Source organism: Pangasianodon hypophthalmus, chromosome 13 (assembly GCF_027358585.1).
Source record: "Pangasianodon hypophthalmus isolate fPanHyp1 chromosome 13, fPanHyp1.pri, whole genome shotgun sequence".
Lineage (NCBI taxonomy): Eukaryota > Metazoa > Chordata > Actinopteri > Siluriformes > Pangasiidae > Pangasianodon > Pangasianodon hypophthalmus.
Genome location: NC_069722.1, coordinates 8,052,792 through 8,073,263, shown reverse-complemented (window position 1 = coordinate 8,073,263; position 20,472 = coordinate 8,052,792). Strand labels below are relative to the sequence as shown.

The 20,472-nt window shown below is 39.3% G+C and overlaps 1 protein-coding gene across 4 annotated transcripts; it reads right to left on the bottom strand.

Annotated features, from left to right (window-relative positions):
• Window positions 1–1,236: 1,236 nt before the first annotated feature.
• Window positions 1,237–18,107, bottom strand: tlk2 (tousled-like kinase 2). 4 transcript variants are annotated; one of them, XM_053239236.1, is made up of 22 exons: window positions 17,465–18,107; window positions 16,792–16,810; window positions 16,297–16,379; window positions 14,510–14,581; window positions 13,178–13,244; window positions 12,889–12,932; window positions 11,381–11,479; window positions 11,023–11,127; window positions 10,821–10,913; window positions 9,930–10,040; window positions 9,713–9,849; window positions 8,476–8,628; window positions 8,308–8,374; window positions 8,066–8,163; window positions 7,401–7,482; window positions 7,000–7,091; window positions 5,823–5,912; window positions 5,417–5,586; window positions 3,826–3,961; window positions 3,560–3,671; window positions 2,900–3,007; window positions 1,237–2,749 (listed from the first exon to the last, which is right to left on the bottom strand). In XM_053239236.1, the coding sequence occupies exons 3-22, from the start codon at window positions 16,375–16,377 to the stop codon at window positions 2,576–2,578; spliced, it is 2,091 nt and encodes a 696-aa protein (XP_053095211.1). In that variant the 5' UTR covers window positions 16,378–16,379; window positions 16,792–16,810; window positions 17,465–18,107; the 3' UTR covers window positions 1,237–2,575. The 4 variants fall into 4 exon arrangements, with proteins under 4 accessions (XP_053095211.1, XP_053095210.1, XP_034165914.1 ...); XM_053239235.1 differs by lacking the exon at window positions 16,792–16,810 and having other exon boundaries at window positions 17,465–17,719; window positions 17,801–18,106; XM_034310023.2 differs by lacking the exon at window positions 16,792–16,810 and having other exon boundaries at window positions 17,465–18,106.
• Window positions 18,108–20,472: the final 2,365 nt, after the last annotated feature.

Genomic DNA, 20,472 nt, shown 5'->3' with positions numbered 1-20,472 from the left:
TTGTTATTATATACACCTTCCTCATTATGTGAGGTCTTTCTCTAAATTAAAAAAATAAAATTAAACTTACTTATTCTCTAAGAACGTTGTGCTTTAGTTCGAGCATGCAGTGAATCTCAATTAACACCTCCTGGACATGTTCATTACACACGTCCTGTTTTAAGGTAATTAACATACAGACTTTATGGGACTGTCACCATTTGTTGAATCTCACAACAAAGGGAAAGCCAACTAGAGTTTTACAGAGTAGAAACAGCAAGCTAGAAATGCTGGTTACTGTTAAAGTCACTTTTAAGAGACCATGTTGGAGATCAGTCCAAATAAACGAATTTTGAAGAAAACACGGAGAACAAATGATTGTGTTACTATCACTAGATATATGCTCCACACAAGAGAGACATTGCAATAGTAATAAAATGCAAAGAGGATATTTAAGTAATTAAAGGTTTAAATTTTTTCCCCCCTAATCTCCATTTTCCACTGATGTAAAACGAAAGGAAAAAAATAATAATTAAAAAAAAAAAATAACCCACAACAGCTCTATTATGTAGTGGGTATATTTTTCTGGAATGGTTTAAAGGGGAGGGTCATTGCAATTCAATACACTTATTCTGACATCACAGCACTGCTGAATTCTCTAATCGGATTGGTCAGATAGTATCTATCAGTTTTCCGTAACAGCAGCTCTGACAGTAGTTCTGGCCGATTCCACCATAGCAGAGTCCTCAGGACAGAGGAGACTGTGCTTCGCAGTTTCTTGTTAACACAACAAGCTGGGGTTTATTATCTATCTTAACTCCAAAAAGAAAAAAAAAAGGGAAAAAAAAAAAAAAAAAAAGAAAGTCTGTATATATAATGGAAATGAAAACATGCTGATATAATGGGAATGAAAACAGGAACTAACTTCTCTCAAGGACATTGCACAACATCAAAATGTACTATAAATGGAAAAAAGAACATGTTGTTCCTTAATAAATTAAAATTGTACTTGGTGACAAATTGCTGTGGTCTAATAGGAATAACACTTTGGAAAATGCTCTTATTGGAAAATAATTAGCTTTGGGATGGTTCACACTCTACTTCACACTGGTTAACATTTCCTTCCTTCTGTACAGGATGATTCCAGGTCTCTTCTCCCAGCCACAGGATCCACTAATTGCTTTGATGAGTATGAAAACTGTGTTGATCCTAAAAAAAAAATAAATCAATCAAAATAAATCAAGCTCACACTAGGCAGAAATTTTTAACCAACAGTATTTAATGATCATTGCCATTTCTGCCCTGTACCCGTCATTTACTATCCCCCCTCCCTCCAAAAAGTCCTCTTCCCCACACAGTAGACAATCAGGACCAGGAATCAGCTATTTAAACAGACCTAAATAAATATGAGCGTGTGTGGGTGCGAGTGTATGCGCATGTGTATGTAGGTGCATGAGAGAAACGTTAAAATCATGGAAAAAAGAAAAAATAATAAAATAGAAATTCTACCTTAAATCTCAGATTAAAAACAAAACAAAACAAAAAAAAAAAAGTGTTAATTTTTCCAATTATAACAGAAAATAGAACATACTTGGGGCCTTCCGTTAGTAACACTAAACCATCTACAACAATAGCTTTTCTAAAACATGTCTTCACATCAAAACCATTTTTAAAATAATTATTAGAAAAAGAAATCTCAAGTTAAACAGCACCACCTGCTGGCAGAGCTCCGCTTTGGTCACAGAGAAGGAGGGGGTGGAAGAAAGCGAGACTTGACCAACACAATGGTCTCGAATGGGGGGCGGGGCGGGGGGACGACAAATAAGCCAAAAAAAAATTTTTTTTTTTAAATAAAAAGCGCCGTAAGACTTCACCATTACAATTCCCAACTGGCAAAAAGAAAACAGCTTTCGTTTTAGCACTGGTTATTTGTTTGAATGATGGTGGTTTTGATATGGCTGATTGAAATATGGGCTATTGATACTGATTTAACTCACTAGCAAAATTCCCTAGATGGAGGGTGTACAACAGGAAGTGGGCACTGGGAAGGAAAAGAAACTCATTTGCAATATCTTACACAGAAGACACTGTAGTAGGAGTGAGGGGGTTCTCCCACATCATTAGCTATTTGCCTTCAAAGAAACTGAAGATAACTTTCTTTATGAATATGCCTGTATGTGTGCGTGTGTGTGTGTGTGTGTATATAATGTGTGTGTTGTTGGGTGCAGGGCACATATCAGTCCATTTTATCTGTCCAAGCACTTGTAAATCTGTCCTTCATTCAATCCACTATTACTTTTAGCATGACATGGCCTCAGGAATTTTCTCTCTCTCTTACATTAAGGATGCCTTTTTTTTTAAAACCTCCCCTCCCCATACAAGATTTGCATTGCTGGGGAGAGGAAGAGGGGTACAGAGGGATGAACATTGCTCCAGCGTTCCATCCATCTCTCTTTCCCCTTCCTCCTGCTCTCTTTTTCTCTCTCTGTATACTTAGAGGCAGATCCTCCACCTTGGGCGCTGTAGAGCCAAGTACGGCAAATACAAAGCCCGGCTCTCTCTGATCCAATCAGACAGGTATGGATGGGTGGGGCTCTCAGTTTGAGGCGCTGCTATTGGATGAGCTGGAGGTGGAGGCGACGGCCGTGCTGGAGTTTCCCGTGGTGGCCACAGATTTGCGGATGTGAGGGAGCAGGAAGGGGTCACTGGCCAGCTGATGGACATCAATACGGTCCTCCTTGCGGTACACCAAACACCGACGAATGAAGGCCTGCAACGGTGGCCATGGATATGAAAACTTGGTTAATTACATTAAACTAAACTGTCTGTATTCAGAAGTAACATCATGGATCACTTATTAGTGATAGGAGTTTAAAAAAAAAGGCACAGCAAATGGAAAAGGAGAGAACGAGAGCTGTACCTTAGCCTCAGGTGAAACTCCAGGTTTGGGAGGGAACTGCACCTCTGTGGCTTTGAGTATAGTGTTCTCCTGTAGGATATCCTGCTGCGACTGATTATGACCAAACGGCTAGAATACAGAAGGGAACAAACATGATTACTGGGATAAAATCTTCATCAAATTGAAACCATTAAAAAAAGATCATAGTGCCATCTGAATAATGTTAATGATCGCATTATTAGCACATGAAAGCGTCTGTATGGCTACAGCATTGCTTTATCTTTTTTCCCTTTATTTTCATCTAATTCATTCAAACAAAAGCAATCCAAATAGTTATTATTCGTGAAACTGACACCATTAACCAACAACAAAAAAAAGAACTACAAGAGGATGAAAAGGAAAAAAAGAAAAATCCAGAAAAACCCAGACTACACTAATATATGGGTAAAATGTAATGTTGCTGAAGTTCTTTTTGCAATTTTTTCCTGTTTTTTGAAATATCAAATGCAAAACATAAATTAACATAAAAAACATTAGGGCTAAGAAAAAAAGGCTAGCGCACAAAGACACCACATTTTCACCAAAAAGCTATTTTTGTCAAAAAGAATATAAATCTGTTGTCAATTTCCTTGTACTGTTTTGAGGAGTGAAAAGATCCCCTCAAATGCGAATGCGTGTTACCTTTTTCCCATAGAGGCACTGGTAGAAGATCACTCCAACTGACCACACATCCACTTTGTTGGAGATCTTGGGTGGCTCTTTCCCTACTACAAAGCATTCTGGGGGCAGATACCTACAAAAAGGAGAGGGAATTTAAAATAAATAAATACATGGGATCTTAACTAGAATCGTGTGTGTTAGAGCCAGAAATTCACCATTATAGCAATCTTACTTAATTATGCACTGAACAAATTCTTGCGGTGACCCAAGCAAACACGCAAGCATACCAGTAAGTCCCAGCTCCTTGCGATGTAAGCTCCATGCCGTCTACGCCGTAGTTGTCATCGTCCATGATCTTAGACAAACCGAAGTCTGTGATTTTTATCTCCCCACATGCTGTGCCATTCACCAGCAGGATGTTACCTAGATGCAACCATGAGAATCAGGACAAAAGGTCAGCCAGGTAGAAGCACAGTGATTATTTATGACAGTTCTGCCAAATCAATAAACTGCTTCTTTAGCTATGGTGACAGCAGGCTCCATTTTAAGGGAGTCTGTTTCCCTGTAGGAAAACATTAAGAAGTCAGCGATGTGTGTTCTGCTGCCATCTACAGGTTGCAGTGCTTGTTAGTGAGACTTCTATATCCATAAATCCATAAGGCATACATATATAATAGACATGACTGCAAAACCACACCTCATAGTTGTCTTCTTACAGTTTAATTCATACACAAATGGCTCTGTTAATTCAATTCTACTGACTAAGTAATGACTGCAGCTACAGACTAGCTCTGTTGAGGAAATTACTGTCCAGGACTTTTCAAGGACATACACCACGACTTGGATACACGACAGCCATTGTACATGGAATGCTGTTTAAGAATGATTCACATCTGCTGACACCCACATTAGTCAACCACACCAACTACCCCTTATTAACCTCTTATCAAAATTATAACCGAAATTAATTACTTTGATAACAGAATAAAATAGCAAGCCTACAACCTTGACAGATTGGTTTTGGTTAATATTCTGTAACAGTAGTAGGATTATATTAATGTATTTAAACTCCACACAATTTAAGACTAATATGATACAAATGAAAAAAAAAAAAATGTTATTTAACATGAAAAAAACATCACTGATATGGTGAAGCTTTCTGTAAGATGTTTATTAGACTTGTATGGAAGACTGGAGTCTCTAGTGTCAGCACTTTGTAACAGTACATTTTCAGACACACACACACACACACACACACACACACACACACACACACACACACACACACACACACACACACACACACACACACACACGAGTGCAAAAAAAGGTTTGAAGACGACTTTGCACGTTCCTGTTTAGTTCTAACATGACAAGCTGGTTTATTTGTCTAATAAGAGAACAACTATTTATAGCTACTATAAGATAAGTGACAACAGGAACTAACTTGTTTCGTGGACATACCACATCATTAAATGCAACTATAAATGGATAAAATGTATGACATGTACTTGTCATACATGCAAAAAATATGACAAGCAAGACACTTCAGGAAGTGCTATTAAAGCAAAACAACTTTGGGGTGGGAACAGGAACTCCGTTTTGTGTCAGGCTGCATCACACCACCCTATTATCACCCACTCACTCTGCCAGACGTGCATATATAGCATTCATCTGTCGGAACTACAAAAGACAGGTCTACGACTGGATGTTCAAACAAGGCACCAACAATTAAAATAGATCAGTATATTTTCTCTTATGTCCAGGATACTGCTCCAGGACCTCACCAATAATTAGTTTAGCCTCATCAGCAGGAGTCCCTATTATCACCTAGTTTAAGGTCTTAAACTGTAATTGTAGTGCCTCTTTTTCTCTTACCTGGTTTAAGATCATAATGGATAATTGGTGGGCGGATCTCGTTCAGGTATTTCAGGGCGTTGACAACCTGCATGATGATGGACCGGCCTTCTTTCTCAGACATTAGCTTGTGTTGCTTCAGATAGAAATCCAGATCATTGCCTTCACAATACTCCAGCACTGTGCAGAACCTACACACACACACACACACACACACACACACACACACACACACACACACACACACACACACACACACACACACACACACACACACACACAAATACTGTTTCTGTTCCAATGGATCCACAGCTTTACAGGTGATGCTCACAGTAATGGAAGTGTCATTTTACTGCATGCATTTAAAATCAGCTCTTGCAGTCACAACCAGTTTGGTCTATGTGTAGGCAGTTAACATGTCTCTTACGAGTCGGTGTCCAGAGAGAAATAGTCGTAGAGCTTGACTATTCTGGGATGATCCAGTTCCTTATGAATGCGATACTCTCGGCAGGCGTGTCTGGAACAAAGCATATAACAGCATTTACCTCGTGTCATAGAAAATTAAAAACTCAAGCAGTGCATGTTTCTTCACTATATATGACCACATTACATCACACGTCTGACAAGCCAGTCATGAACATTGATAGTTAACCTCTCCTAGCTTTAAAGGAATAGTTGGGCAAATAAAATGTGCACAATTTTCCCGTTCCACAAATTCAATCAGCAAAAACATGTTTAATGTCAGTAAAAAGAGATCTTTTTGCTAATGCATCTGACAAGTAAGGAAAGCATACTGCCTGTACTCATAATTGTTTATGACAATATGATACGTCTATCAACAGGATAAAGGCAAGTCGCATAGCTGCAAACTGTAGCAGCAGTCAACTTGAAGCAGGAATCATTTTCATCTTCAGTTTGATTTCAGTTTGCTTCTCTAGAAGCAAAACAGCTTATTAAGTGCAATCACATAAAGCGACTCTGTGGATGTATAGTCTTTTCCACTCCGGGTAACGTCTTGGGCCCTCAAAAAAAAGAGCAGCAGCAAGTAGCTATGAGCCACAATGCTCTCTCCTTGCATCATGCAAAAATGAGATCTTCATTTACACACCTCGATATAACTGAGATGTAACCAGAAGTTGGGCTAGCTGCCTAGTTAAAGGACAGTTTTGCATTTCAGTGTACTTTCCCCCCCCCAGTATTTCCACCTCATTGTTTTGCTGATTATGAAAAGACGGCATCATCCATGTAAGATAATTAATAATTAATCAAAAACAGTTTGTACTGACGGTCAGTGCAGTGTTTCTCAATCCTGGTCCTGCATATACATGTTTGCTGTTTTTCCTCCTCTAACTCACCTAGTGTAGTCTTGGTAATTAGCTGAATCAGGGGAGTTGCAAGCAGGGAAAACACCATACGTGGAGGCCAGGTGTACTCCTGGTCCAAGACTGAGAAACACTGCTCTAAAGCAAAACTTCTGACACGCAACAAGTCTTAGCTGGTTGACTACATTTAGGTTAAGTGTCCCTTTGAGGAACATATGAGGCTTTATATCTAGCTTTTACTCTTAAAAAAAAAAAAATCTTCAATGATCATAAATGTCCTACTTGTGGTAGTTTTCCTTCTTCTCGTCTCTCCAGTTCTTATTGAGCTGATGAATTTTCACAGCCACGTACCGCTGTTCTGTCAAGTCAAAGGCCTGGAAGAGAGGGGAGGGGAAAGGCAGATTAAAAAGAGAAAGACTACTGTCCAATATATCATCGAATGCAAACCAATAATCACACTCAATGCATATGCCATTATGATGAACCTTCAATGCGGAGACCCACTTTGGGCATTTATACAATATTTAAAATACACTTAATTTTCTTTAGTGGTGAACAAATGATAAATGCATTAGCTAGCCTATGAGGCAAGTGGAAGCTCCAGTGTGCTGCCCAGCCCAAAGTGACTAGGCCAAAAGTGGTAGCTAATATAATGTAATGTAATGACATGGTAGCTCTCCTACCTTGTAGACTTCACTAAAGCCACCTCGGCCCAGCAGGTGCAGGAGCAGGTAGCGGTCATTCAGTGTGGGGTGATCTTTGAACCTGACAAATGCAAACAAAACAAATACGATGTTAAAAGAATGCTCCAGCATTTTCCCCCAAAACCAGTACTCCGCCTACTACATCTGTAGCAAATGAGCGATTAGCAGAGAAGATTTCTGACATTCTTCCCTGTACTGAGAAAAGAACATAAAACCTGTTTACTCACAACTCACTTTGTTTAAGGGCAGTTGTTCGGAGAGTCAATAAACACTGAAGTGAATTTTTGAACTCTTTAGTCGAATGTATTTCTAAAAGAAGATCTGGTTAGCCGTTACTAATGTAGTTTTGTGGATCTGATGGCGCATGCTCAGTAAAACATCAGGGAAACTGGAAGTAACTGGACTGACTTTATTGCTCCAGTGTTAAAAAGTTGGATTAAACTATCTAGCTGCTTTACTAAGACTTTATTGTTTGAGAGTAACGGATGTAGTTTTTAATTCACAGTAACTTGTCACATTTTTAAAATGTTTGACAGAATTCCACAACAGCTCAGACATCTATTATAAGCAAGTTTCTAGTAAACAGTGGAACATTATCAAACTGAAGACTGAAACAGTAAAACAGCAGAGAGGAGGAGACCTACTGGGAGTTATCTTCATTGTGTATTCTCTTAAGCTCTCGGATGTGAAGATTACGCACTCGTTCCAGCCTCTCCAATTCAACTTGGATCTCGGCTTCCTCCTACGCAGCACAAACAGTTTTTGAGACTCAACACAGACCATCATAATAAACACACCAAACACAGAAAGCCAAGTCAGTTACAACAGATCAAGCATGATAAAACAGAGAAAGCAAACGTCTGGTTGACTTGTGCATGCTCTGTACCTTCTTTAAGTGACCAAGTCTCAATTTGAAAATTTCTTCTTGCTCGTGATATTCTGCTAGCGATAACCTATTAGCACAGAAAATAATAATGTAAAACATTTGGAAAAATATATCAATAATGCCGCTGGCAGGTAGAGCTTCGTCCCCTCTTGCTTACTCTGTACTCACATCTCATTCTCTGCTCCATTGCTCTTGTTCTTGCGTTTATTGGGTTCTAGGTTGGGCGGCGGAGTCTGGGCTGCGCTGGGTGGCTTCTTCTTAGCCAGAAGCTTCCTCTGTCTCTCAATGTCCTCTCTCTGAGAGTTTACCCGTTCCTGCTGCCTACACACAAAGAGAAAAACAGAAACTCAACTAACAGTTATTTTTTAAAAAGGGGGATAAAACTGCTATGATGACTGCAGCACTCAATGCTCAATCCTAGAAACATTTAAAATGTAATAGTGTTTCTCTTGTCTGGGCTTTGAAATGTGTGCCACATGCCATGTCTTATCTGAGGCTACTTATAGGACTCATCATATGTGCAATAATTTTTGATAATGATGCCCTGTTTGATGATCCAAAAACGCAACTCCTAAAATTACTGCACGTACATGCAGCCAACTGTTCTTTCACTAGAAACTGTGTTGTTAGAACAGAACAGTTAGAAGAAAGTGTTTTCTGAATTCAACATCAATGGTGGTGCATTCTACGACTTGCGAAAATACATACAGCTGGCGCAAGACAAAAATGAATTTAATCAATCTCCCATATATTTAATCTCCGCTGTTTAGTTACTTCATGAAAATCTGCAACCCAAATCCCAAATGGTGCCTTACTGAATAAATAATGCACCATATATAATAAAGCAAATTTATTTAATATCCAATATAGTGCACTCACTTACTAAGAAAATATTTAATGATTCAGCCAAAAACACTTTTAACAGTTAGTTAATAGTAAATAAAACCTGATCTACAATATCAAATTTAAGTATAATTTAGACTCTCCCCAAAAAAAAAAAAAAATCCATTAATCTAATGACACAAATATGTGACTGAATACAAAAATTCATTATACAGGGAGTTAAAAAAAGGGAGGAAAATAAAACTTCAAACAATCGATAAAATAAATAAAAATATGTTAACATATATAGATTTTTTATACTTTATAGATTTATTGTATTTTCTCAGTTATATTTTTTAATTATTAGATAGCTTATTAATGACATTTGTGGACATTTGGGGATTCCATAGTGCAAGGCAATGCTGGATATGTAGGTTATAGTTGTCTCGCGACTCTCAAATACTTTGAGATTACATCCTATATACTAATCTAATGACACACATTTCACTCCTGTTCATGAATCAGTTTCTGAGTTATGAAACTGAAAATATGGATCAGTACTTCTTACTGGTCTAGGTCTTACTTGATTAAATTCTGAAAGGCATATCCGTCGGTCCATTGCTCCGTGAAGGATGCGCCGTGTCGCACTGTAGTGAAATGGCCCAGTCGGAGACGGTCCTGCATGCTCTTGTCCCTGCACGCCATCTTCTCCTGCTTCGACTGAACACACACATGCACTCACTTAACACGCCTTCATATTGTATCAACTTTACCCACACACAGAGGCGAGGTGTCCATACCTTCTCAATGAGCAGTTTCTTGCTCATAGTAACACACTTATTGAGGCGCTCCTTACAGCGCTCCAACATTCTCTGCTGCTCATCGATCTGTCTGCGCAGGTCACAGTTCACCTGCAACACAAACACAGACTGCAAATTCACGTTCCTGCATGTGCCATGCCATGCAATTTTTATTTAATGTGAGAAAAATGTTGAGGATAAACAAGAATTGGCCGACTGTACAGATGTACTCAATGATAAATGTACAGGAACAATTAAGGAAACTTAGCTCCAAAGACGTCTTAAAATGGCTGCTATTCAAAACTATATGGTACATAGCCCAAAGGTACAGACCGGGTTTGAGTGAAAGACACAGGAACAGACATGCCACAGAAGGCGGCATTTACTTTTAAATGAGCCATGAATGTTGGAAGGTTTTAGGTTTAGGTTTTCTGAAAAAGATACTGTCCGAGTAGGTCTATGGTAGCAAAATATTAGATCCTCAAGGCTACATTTATAATGAAATATATGCATGTCTCTTCTGTGAAACTCTCACATCCAGACAGCTATAAATTACCACAAGACAACAGATCTCTGGGCTTTATATCGACTGTAATTGATATTATAATAGCTGATTTAATCAGCCTGCAAGATTGTGTCCTTTACTCTAACTTATTTCCTTCTTAGGGACTCGCAGTAATGACAATGTGTAGTTACATGTAAAATCCCAGAGATGTCTGTTCAGGACAGCACTGAAATTATTCAACCACCCATGAGTTTGTCTGTATTTTGGACTAGAATTTTTCCAAATGTAGGAAAAAACTATTTTAGCATCTGAATAGCATCTGTAAAAGCTGGAATGACCCTAGATTCCTATGCCACCCAAACGTGTGCTGCTTCTACAATGCTTACCCTGAGCAAATCATCGATGCGTCCCTCTTTTTTCTCGAGGTCTGAACTCTTACTGCTCTCCAACGCAGCCAGCTTCTCCAGAGTCATGTCCGACTGAGGGAGAACAAACAAAAACTTGCTGAAGTGCCTCCTAGCATGTATTGCATTATCACCTTAACTTATAACACGCATCATGAGGTGCGTGTGTGTGAATCTATGGTACCTGTGTTGCCCTGTGCTGCGTGTGTGTGAAAGCTGGTTTGAGGGTGCACGATGAGTGGGAGTGGTCTGTATTGGAATTGATAGAGGACGGACTTCCTTGCTGCACCTGTCAATCACAAAACATAAAACCTTCATACCCATCTTCATTCACCGAATTACATGACATTATGTACACCATTCCAAAGGACGTAACATGCTGCGCCATCGAAGGCGTAATTCTAATCAAATTTTTTAATCCGACAGCTGGGTGAATGGACGAGGAATGCAGCCAGAGCAGCAGAGAAACATGATGGAGTGGCAACAGGAGTGCAGAAGAAAAGAGAAATGAAGGAGGGAGAGAGTGAGAGCAGGAGACTCACTGCAGCAGGAGGGTTGGAGAGAGAGTGCTGCGGGGAGGAGCGCACCACAGGAGGAATACCACGCGCCGGACTAGTGCCAGTACCACTACCCCCCGCAAACTAGACACACAGGGAGAGAATGGTTAGCATAAAGGGTGAGAGATTAGTGTAAAATCTGTGTGGTTAACAGAAAACAGCCCTCATCTTATTGTAATGCGTTTTTATCTGCAATGCTCAAACCAAACGACTCCATCGGTATTCACTCGAGGAGTGATGCCATATGTTGTTGTTTACAGGTTGCTGTTCTCACTGGCAGCCATCTTTTTGCAGCTACATAGGATTGCTGGATCACTTGCAAATACAACCTAGGTGCAGCCGTCTTACCAGTCTCATCCTGAGGTACTCTCTAACCTTGCATAGCAGTTCTCAGGCTAATGCACATAACAGTTCTCAGGCTAATGCTTGCTGTTCAAGCTGTCAAAACATATTTCATTCTCAAGGGCATTTGTCACAGACTGCTTAGGTCTATTTCTACACACTGTTTATTTCATGGGCTTCACAAACACCTTTTTCTAGCTAGTTCTCACACAAAAGCAGAAGTCAGCTTGGAGTCCATAAGAAGTAGACTACAGTGTGTCACTATGCTATTTGCTCATGATACTAAATGGAGTCCTAAAGCAGGAAGGTAGATGTGTTTGGGGTTTGATTAATACATCTTTATCATAGTGTCTGAAACAGAGATGAAGTCAGTTTTATGTTTACTGGTTGCATGTAAAAATCAAGCTACCCAATCTAGACGACAGTATAAAAACATTGGTAAAATCTTGTTTTTGTCATGTTTTATTTTTATCTTATTAAATGACCTCTTTAGCAGGTTAAAAGTCTGGGGCACTCAGTGTTCAGAAGGTCTGTTTCTCAGGAAATATCGTATTGCTGGCATTTTGTTAGTAAACCTAATTAGCATGAGCCATACATCATGCACCATTAAAACGTGAATGATGAAAAAGAATGTAAAATTATAAAATCCTCCACTCATACTATACTCGGGAATTCATCAGCACTGTTATATAAAGAAGAAGATGTCATCAAATTTCCCTAAAGCCTTTCTGTGGCTTTTAATTCACATTTATAGCTCAGTGGCCTTGTGGGAATTAACCCACAAGTTAATCAAGAGGGTACGCACGCACGCTTATGCCACCCTCAGCAAAAAGAAACAATCTAACACTCACTTCAAAGCGGCAACAAGACAAACTCACACACACACACAAAAAAACAACCCTTGTACCAAGATTAGCTATAACAACTAATAAGAAACAATGCGCTTCCCCATTGAAAATGCTTCCCAACATGAACATGACTTTTACGGTTTTAAAAGCTTGCACAAATGATGACAGAACTAACTGCAAAATTGATTAAGATGTATCTGGTACAGATTTCCAGCAATGAAACTGAGCACTTCACTTAATTAATATTGATAATCCTTTCCTGTTACGAATCATTACATATACATATAACCTCTTGGAACTCACCTCAAAATAATCACTGATTTTGTGTCCTCGGCCTCCTGCTTTGGCTGGAGGATGGGGAGAAAAGAGAAAATTTTTACATTTTTTTTTTTTATTATTATCAAAACCTCTATTAGATGATCTGTTACTGATTCCTCAGTCTTGAAATATCGTTAAGTAATGCTATTCTGATTCTAACTACTACATAAACCCTGCCTAATATCTACAGATTAAAAAAAAAAAAAAAAACCTTGAAGGATCAAGTAGAAAAGAAAGTGAAAGTGTAACAGTCAAGAATTTCAAAAGCAGCTACCTTGGCTGTCAAAGGGGTCTCCTTTCCTCTTACGTGTTCTCTGGTCATTCGGCTTCTTCTCAGGTGTCTGTGTGTGTGTGTTTGTGCGCGTGAGAGAGAGAGAGAGAGAGAGAGAGCAGACAAAACAGGAATTTATGACTTCACTTCATTCCACAATTCATCTTGTTCTAGATGTTTCCTTGAAGACGCTGGGAAGTGTGTTTTCTCACAACCTGCGGACTAGACAACAGGCTCTCCAAGACTAAACAAATCAGTACAGTTCTACTGTGACTCTATATACACATACCATCAACAATACCCCACCATGGAGAAGATCCTCTCACCCTCTCCCACAGAAAAAAGAAAATACTTTTCACACCGGTGAAATTTAATAACTTAATTCCTGCTGTGCACTGCAAGTATTTCAGCCTTCTTAACACTTTCAGCATGTTTTAGTAGTAATTACGAAAAGCTTGACGATTAAGGCATCAGTGTAGTAGGAATGAAGGAACCAGTGAACCCAGAAATTCTCCCCGTTCTCCCCAAACCACGCCCTGACTACGGCTTCAAGCTGTGACTGGACTGTGTTTGCATTTCATTGAGGCATGACTGCAATATGCTGATTCAAATAAAAATGCAATGCAACAGAAAATTACATTCAAGTATAACAAGAAGACAGCAATGAATTCCTTAAAAAGTAACCCCCTGCTTATTTTTTTCCCCATTAAAGAGACTAAGTGACGTAAAAGCAATTTGGTGATGGTCGCTTTTCACTATGGAACAGTTTCTGCATATCACTAATAAAAAGCAATATTCTTTGTGCACTGTAGTTCATATTTAATAAGACAATAAAAAAAATGCAGCTTGTCATATTCCCGAGGACCCGCAAAGTCTTATGTCCAGAAGACTCTCCTGTTACGAAGCGATCACACTGGAGACTCCTTCCAAACATTTTATATTAATGTTTCCAAGCTTCACCATACCAATGACTATATGTTGTATATTATATATATTTTAATTCATTTATTATTGGGCTTAGATTATTGTGGAGTCCCTGTGAATTAGGTGTTTGATAATAATATTTTAGAATGAATGCCTTAATATAAACTTGTGATTTGTCTTGCAGCCACCACTACTGTCAGAGCTGCTTTTATAGAAAAATCAGCACCGTCTGACCAATCAGCGCTGTGGGAGAAGCTATATTAAGCGACCACAGGATTTAGCAGGAAAAATATGCGTATGATCCTGGACTAACGTTAGGAAGCTGAATTTAGGTGGTGATTTATCAGTTCTGGCTGCATTCAGCTAAAATACTTGCACAGATTGGTGCGTGTGTGTTTGTGTGTAACTAACCTCAAGCTCTTTGTCACTCAGAGAGCCTACGCTACACAGGCTATGATTGGATGACTCGTTGTGCCCAGAACCCTACGGAGAGAAGAGAAACAGCAAATGAATAAACGAGTACAGAGCTTCAAATGTTAAGACATGAGAGCTGCCATGAAATGAACATCCTGTTTACGAGTACACAGCTCTGCTGCGACACCAAGACGGCCTTCGGATCAACCAAACGCTGCTATTCATTACCCCCTGACATTTTTCCATCCCATCAGGCCAGAGGACCGCAATGCCAACAGCCTTCAAGGTTGCACAGAGAGACGACGGGATGGGGGTGGGGTGCAGAGGAAGTCTTTTTTTTTTTTTTATAATAACAACTCATATCTCTCTCAGGCCACTTCAGCCTCAGTGGAAAAAAAAACATGCATTATTCACAGTCACAATAAGACAGGCCAATCTGCCCTGACACACCTGACGTACATCGCGAAAGAGACTCATGTTTCTAGTGAAATGTTTCCGCTGCCTCTGCACAATGCGTCACAGTTTAATCATCATTGTGAGATGTGGTTTTTGCCACATGCCAAATATTTAAAAAATATGTCACAGTGACTACCCTGCACCTGGTGCCTCAAAATGAAGCAATCCCAAGTGAATCCCACAGATTTTGTTTTGGGCACTATGACGATATTATATAGATATTGTGATACATGTCACAGCATATTGTCGTGGACCTCTGTATTTTTATAACACTGACCAACTCCAATGTTACCTACAGTAACAGGTAATTATTTAATCTTTAACGCTTTGTCATCTGGGAAAAAAAAAAAAAAAAAAGTTCACTGGAGTTAACGTTTGGACAGGATGTACTCTGCACTCCAGTCAATCAGGAGATGATCCGGATTTGGCTTTATTCACATGCGTACATACATATTAAAGAAGATTCAGGATAAATTAAATGGCGGTTGTCAGTCCAGCTCTAGAGCAGAACAATTCAGCAATAAATATCTAAAAGGGCAAGCTGTCAGTGTGTGCACAGATTTATCAGGCTACAGAACAAAATATGTACATTTCACCTAAAATTGCTCAAACACACTTACGACAAACAAGCAACACACATCAATGGGTTTTCTCATGGATACCAAAGAGTCGTCAGGAACGGTGTCTTATTTTCGATAACATGCTGTTGTGCACCTCTGCTACCTTTTCTATGTCTGTCGATTTTGAGTATCGTTCAATACCTGATTTTGACATTCTCCGAGTAATCGAACAACTGTCAGCAAGCTTTTGCTGATAAGTAATATAAACTTAAGAAACGTGATGATTTTGGGCTCTGCGTTGGGTCAATCAACAACACACATACAATCATGACAGTCATTTCAGTACAAATCAGTCTCGATACTTAGCATCACTTCTGTGTGTGTCTGGTGATCGGAAATGTTCAAGAATCAGTAACAATGTGTTCGATTTAGTGTTCACTGCAGAATTAACATTAGCACTCTTTGTAATTAGACACACCCGATGTATCCTATGGACATTGCACTAACCTGAAAATCTTCACAATTATCAGCAAAGGCTAATTTAGGCCTAAATAAGGCCTCACTAAGACTATGATTATCTTTATGTTTTAGCAACGGATGAAACGTCAAGACATCAAATCAGGGAGCTGCTCATAACGTGACTGCATATAAAGAGATTAGGACGAGTGATTTGAGGTTGCTGTAGACGGAAGTGATTTGTATCGGAAAGGGGAAAGAAAGCAAAAGAGAGGACAATGATGGAAGGGGATCTGACAGATCATGGCAGACCTTGGCGACTCCGACCCCAGTGAATCGAGCCTCGAGCAGCTCCTGCCTCCGAGGATCCAAGCTGTGCAGTTCCTCCATCATGACTGCGAAAAGAGAGATAGAGACAGTGAGAGAGAGAGAGAGAGAGAGACAGAAAGAGGGGATGGTTTGCATCTCATTACGTAGCCATAGTGATGCTGGGAGGTTTGATACCACAGTAATGTCTGTGTGACATGTTGAGTCATGGGCCACTGATGCATGTATTTTCGAGACCTTTCCTAGACTTGATGAGTCTCTCTGATTGCTTTTTCACTAATCCACGGCCATGAAAACGTCCCACAGGCCTGCTGAGTCTTACAGCATCGAAAATCAGGAGTCACACGACTCCACATGACACGTACTCACAGAACATACACGTTAAATCTGTGCTGTATGAACTACTAAAAAAACAATTAGACTCCGAGACTCAGCACATCATCTCCCAAACTATAACACTGATCTACAAGGCCAGGTTACCTGAGCTGGACCTGAATAACTTCATTGGGTCAGCAGCAGGTCCGGGGAGATGGGTGGATTTAAAAAAAAAAAAAAAAAAAATGTCAGCCAAAAACTAAGCAGCTATACAACGAGCTAGCTAACATACACAGGCTAATCAATCAAGCCACAAGGCTAGCTACCGAACTATGCAATCATTAAGGATGCAACAAAGTTACTTCTAGCTCATTTAACCGAAATGTAAAATACAAAACGCATACTAAAGCATCACCCAACCTAATAAAAACACTTACCTTGTTTCTCCCCTTTAGATATTTTCGAAATAATCAAAACAGACGTTATCTAGCTAAACACCATGCAAGCTAGTTAGCTAAAGCTAGCAGACAAACTGTTACTTCAGAGAAGCCTTCGTGTAACGTATTATGCATTTAAAAATAAACAATACCTTTGAGGGAAAATATATTCTAAATATAAAAGAAGTGTTGTTTTTACTTAAAATGAATTCTGTTAAACACTTAAGTAGCGTGTTAGCTGGAGCTAACCTGACCTGACCCATGGGGTTTGGCACCATCATCAAGACATTGTTTGCACTTTTCTGCTATTAAATCCAGCACAGTTAACAAGCTAATTAGATTCCTCACAAGTTTTGACAGTTAGCAAAGAATTATTAAGTAGCACAGAACCCCAGTTTTACCTGAGCTGTCGTTGGTTTCGACTTGTGATGTATATTTTTTGGTTTAATTTGTGACTGCTCTCCCCCTCTTTGTCACTACAGACCTCGTCCTCAGTTAGCCAGACATTCCCGAACAAGGCCTCGAATCCCCGAGTCTCGCCAGCGCTCAGTATCCGGCGCTAGGCGCGTGGTGTTCGGCTGCGACTCCGAGCGTCAATCGAAGGCTGCGGTACCTCCCGACACGAGGCCTCGATATGGTCAACCTCTCCTTTCGGCCTGTTTAAAGACAGTCTATCAACTGATCAGGCTCTATACACTCCTTTCTTCTTACAAAGCAATGGCATGCTGCCTACACACCGATTTCCACCGAGTGACGGTCAAAGCGCATCGAACATGGCTCCGCTCCGAGCGATTTAAATCTCGATCCTCTTCTCGGATGTTTGTTTCCGATGCTTACTGCGGGTCAGCAGCACCGAACCGGGCTCATCGCCTCAAATAATCAAAACTGCGCCTAAAATCAAGTTCCGTGTGCACATCTCCGCAGAACAAACACGACGTGAATGAGAAGTAAAGCTGTTCCCGGAGGATCAGTTAAATCCGGATCGATTCGGTTCGGTTCTCATCTTTCGCAATGTAAACAATAATCGGTAAAATCTCATATTTTCTCGTGAGATTGTGCAAGATTTTCGGGCATTCGGCCACGCCCCGTTTCTACATTCCATACGTTCCGTTAAATGTTTGTTTTTCTATAAAAGATACCTTAATTAACTGTCAGTATTTAAAGAAAAGGCTTAGATTAACCTTACACTCTCAGAAATAAAGGTACCAAAACTGTACTTTTAATTGTTGAGGAGATATCATCAAGGGTACATCTCATGTACCTTTAGTATGCATCTTTCACCTGGAAATTTAATAAATAATGTAAGGTACATAACTGGACCTTAAGAGCCACCCATGCACCTTTAAAACTTCTCTAAAACAGGGATTTTGAAGTGAAATTTGTGAGGGCAATTTACATAAAATTCTTTGTGTACAAAAGTCATGGTGACAACACCTTTCGCCTTTTAACATTTAGTGATTAATTCATTAGTAATTAGTTCATCACTATAAATAAGACATCAACTTATTGACTTATAGATGAGACACATCGGTTTTGAACTTGAAGCCGAAAATAATTGTCCATTCATCTTTAAATATTCTGTTTTCATTTTTGACCTTTTTTAGTAAGCCATGTTAAAATCTGTGAATGTCTGTGAAACCATGATGACACCAAGCTCCAACTAGCTAATCAACAGAGTGCTCAAAGTTGTAAAGCTGAAGTTGTTTCTCTCCTGCTCTTCACAAATTGGGCTGGTTGAAGTGTGATGTTATCAACTCTAACAAAGGCCTTGATGGGATTTGAGCCACCCCAGGATCTCAGTCTACTCAGAGGAACTGGAGAAATGGCACATAATGTGAAAGTTCAGATAGTTGTAGATAACATGTTGTGTGGCATTTCATTTTAAAAATATTCCTTTTATCCAAGTGATGCACAGTTCTGTCCATATAGTTGTAGGAAGAGCAGACAAAGGCACAATTATACACAATAAAGCATCCTAGTTATATAATTTATCCTAAAATGCAAGAATTCTGGATGAAGATGTTTAGAATTCTGTCTAAAATGGGATTAGTAGTTCAGATTGTATAAACATCAGTCCTGATTATCTTCATAAGCACAGCAGTATCTCTCCTACTGATTGTCTAATTGCAGTAATGAAATTTCTGATGTAGAAAACAAATCAAACGAATCTTTGGCTTTGAATAAATGCTACAAACATAAGTCACAAAGCAGCAAGTCAATACACAAGCGATACATTTCTGACACAGAATATACTAGTAATATGTACTAATAATGGTAATAATGTAACATGGATATGAATAATGAATATGAATAACTACAAGGAATGCAGGAGTATTACAAACAGCAATTGTTGCTGACATTTCTTCAAATGTATAAACCTAGACATTTCCACTGGTACCGTTTCTTATTTAAGGAAGCACTTGAACACTCGCATATTTGGTAAAGACAACAGACCCTATTTCTAACCTAAAAAGAAAAAACCCTTTCATCCCCTCTTTCTTGCTGATCAGATAAATTTGAGCTCTTTGTCCATTCACTGATTAAACCTGGAGCATATCAGTCTACAGCTGTTCTGTTAATGCTCAATACGAAATAATACAACACAAATAACACAAATTTGCATCAGATATTCCTGCAAGTGTCACACATATATGCAGCTTACTATACTACCTCAAAAATGTAAATTTTGAAAATGAGTATTTCAGAAACTGCTTATCTTCTAGGATTATTTTCATGCACAACAATCTCCAGAGTTTACACAGAAGAGGGTGGGAAAAAAAAAAATCAAGTGAGTGACAGTTCTGCAGGCAGAATCGCCTTGTTGATGAGAGGTCAGAAGAGGATGGCCAGAGTGGTTCAGTCTGATAGGATGTGTGGAGTAACTCAATAAAACAACTCTTTCCAACCATGTTGAGCAGAAAATCGTAACAGAATGCACAACTTGTTGAGCTTGTAGGTGGATTGGCTACAACAGAAGAAGACCAGATCGGGTTCTGCTACTATCTGCTGAGAGGAATTTGAGGAATATGAGGCTACAGTGGGTGTAGACTCACTCGACCTGGAGAGTTGAAAAATGGAACAATGACCTGGCAATGGGTACACATTTCCCATATATGACCAAAAAAACAGCATATCTGAACTCGTCCGGAAACTGATCTCATGTGAAATCTGTATGCACTTTAATGAAAGAGGGCAAAGTGATTGGATTTCGTTACATTTCATACGAATGAAGTTGTAAGGAAAGGTTCGCCTGCTGTCTAACCCTAACTTTAATCTTTTCATACCATCTTACTGTAGGTGTAAGCATGAGACCATCTTTTATGCCAGTGTAGAGGCTCAACCTGTGTAACAACTTTTCTCACAAGTTATTTTTTTAATCACCTAATGGCGTAAAAAAAGTTTCCTACTG

Coding starts and splice junctions, on each gene's coding strand:
- tlk2 (XM_053239236.1), bottom strand. CDS start 16,377: ATGATGGAGGAACTGCACAGCTTGGATCCTCGGAGGCAGGAGCTGCTC. Junction 10,914..11,022: donor CGCAGCACAGGGCAACACAG/GTACCATAGATT, acceptor GTTCTCCCTCAG/TCGGACATGACTCTGGAGAA. Junction 2,750..2,899: donor GAGTTTCACCTGAGGCTAAG/GTACAGCTCTCG, acceptor CCACCGTTGCAG/GCCTTCATTCGTCGGTGTTT.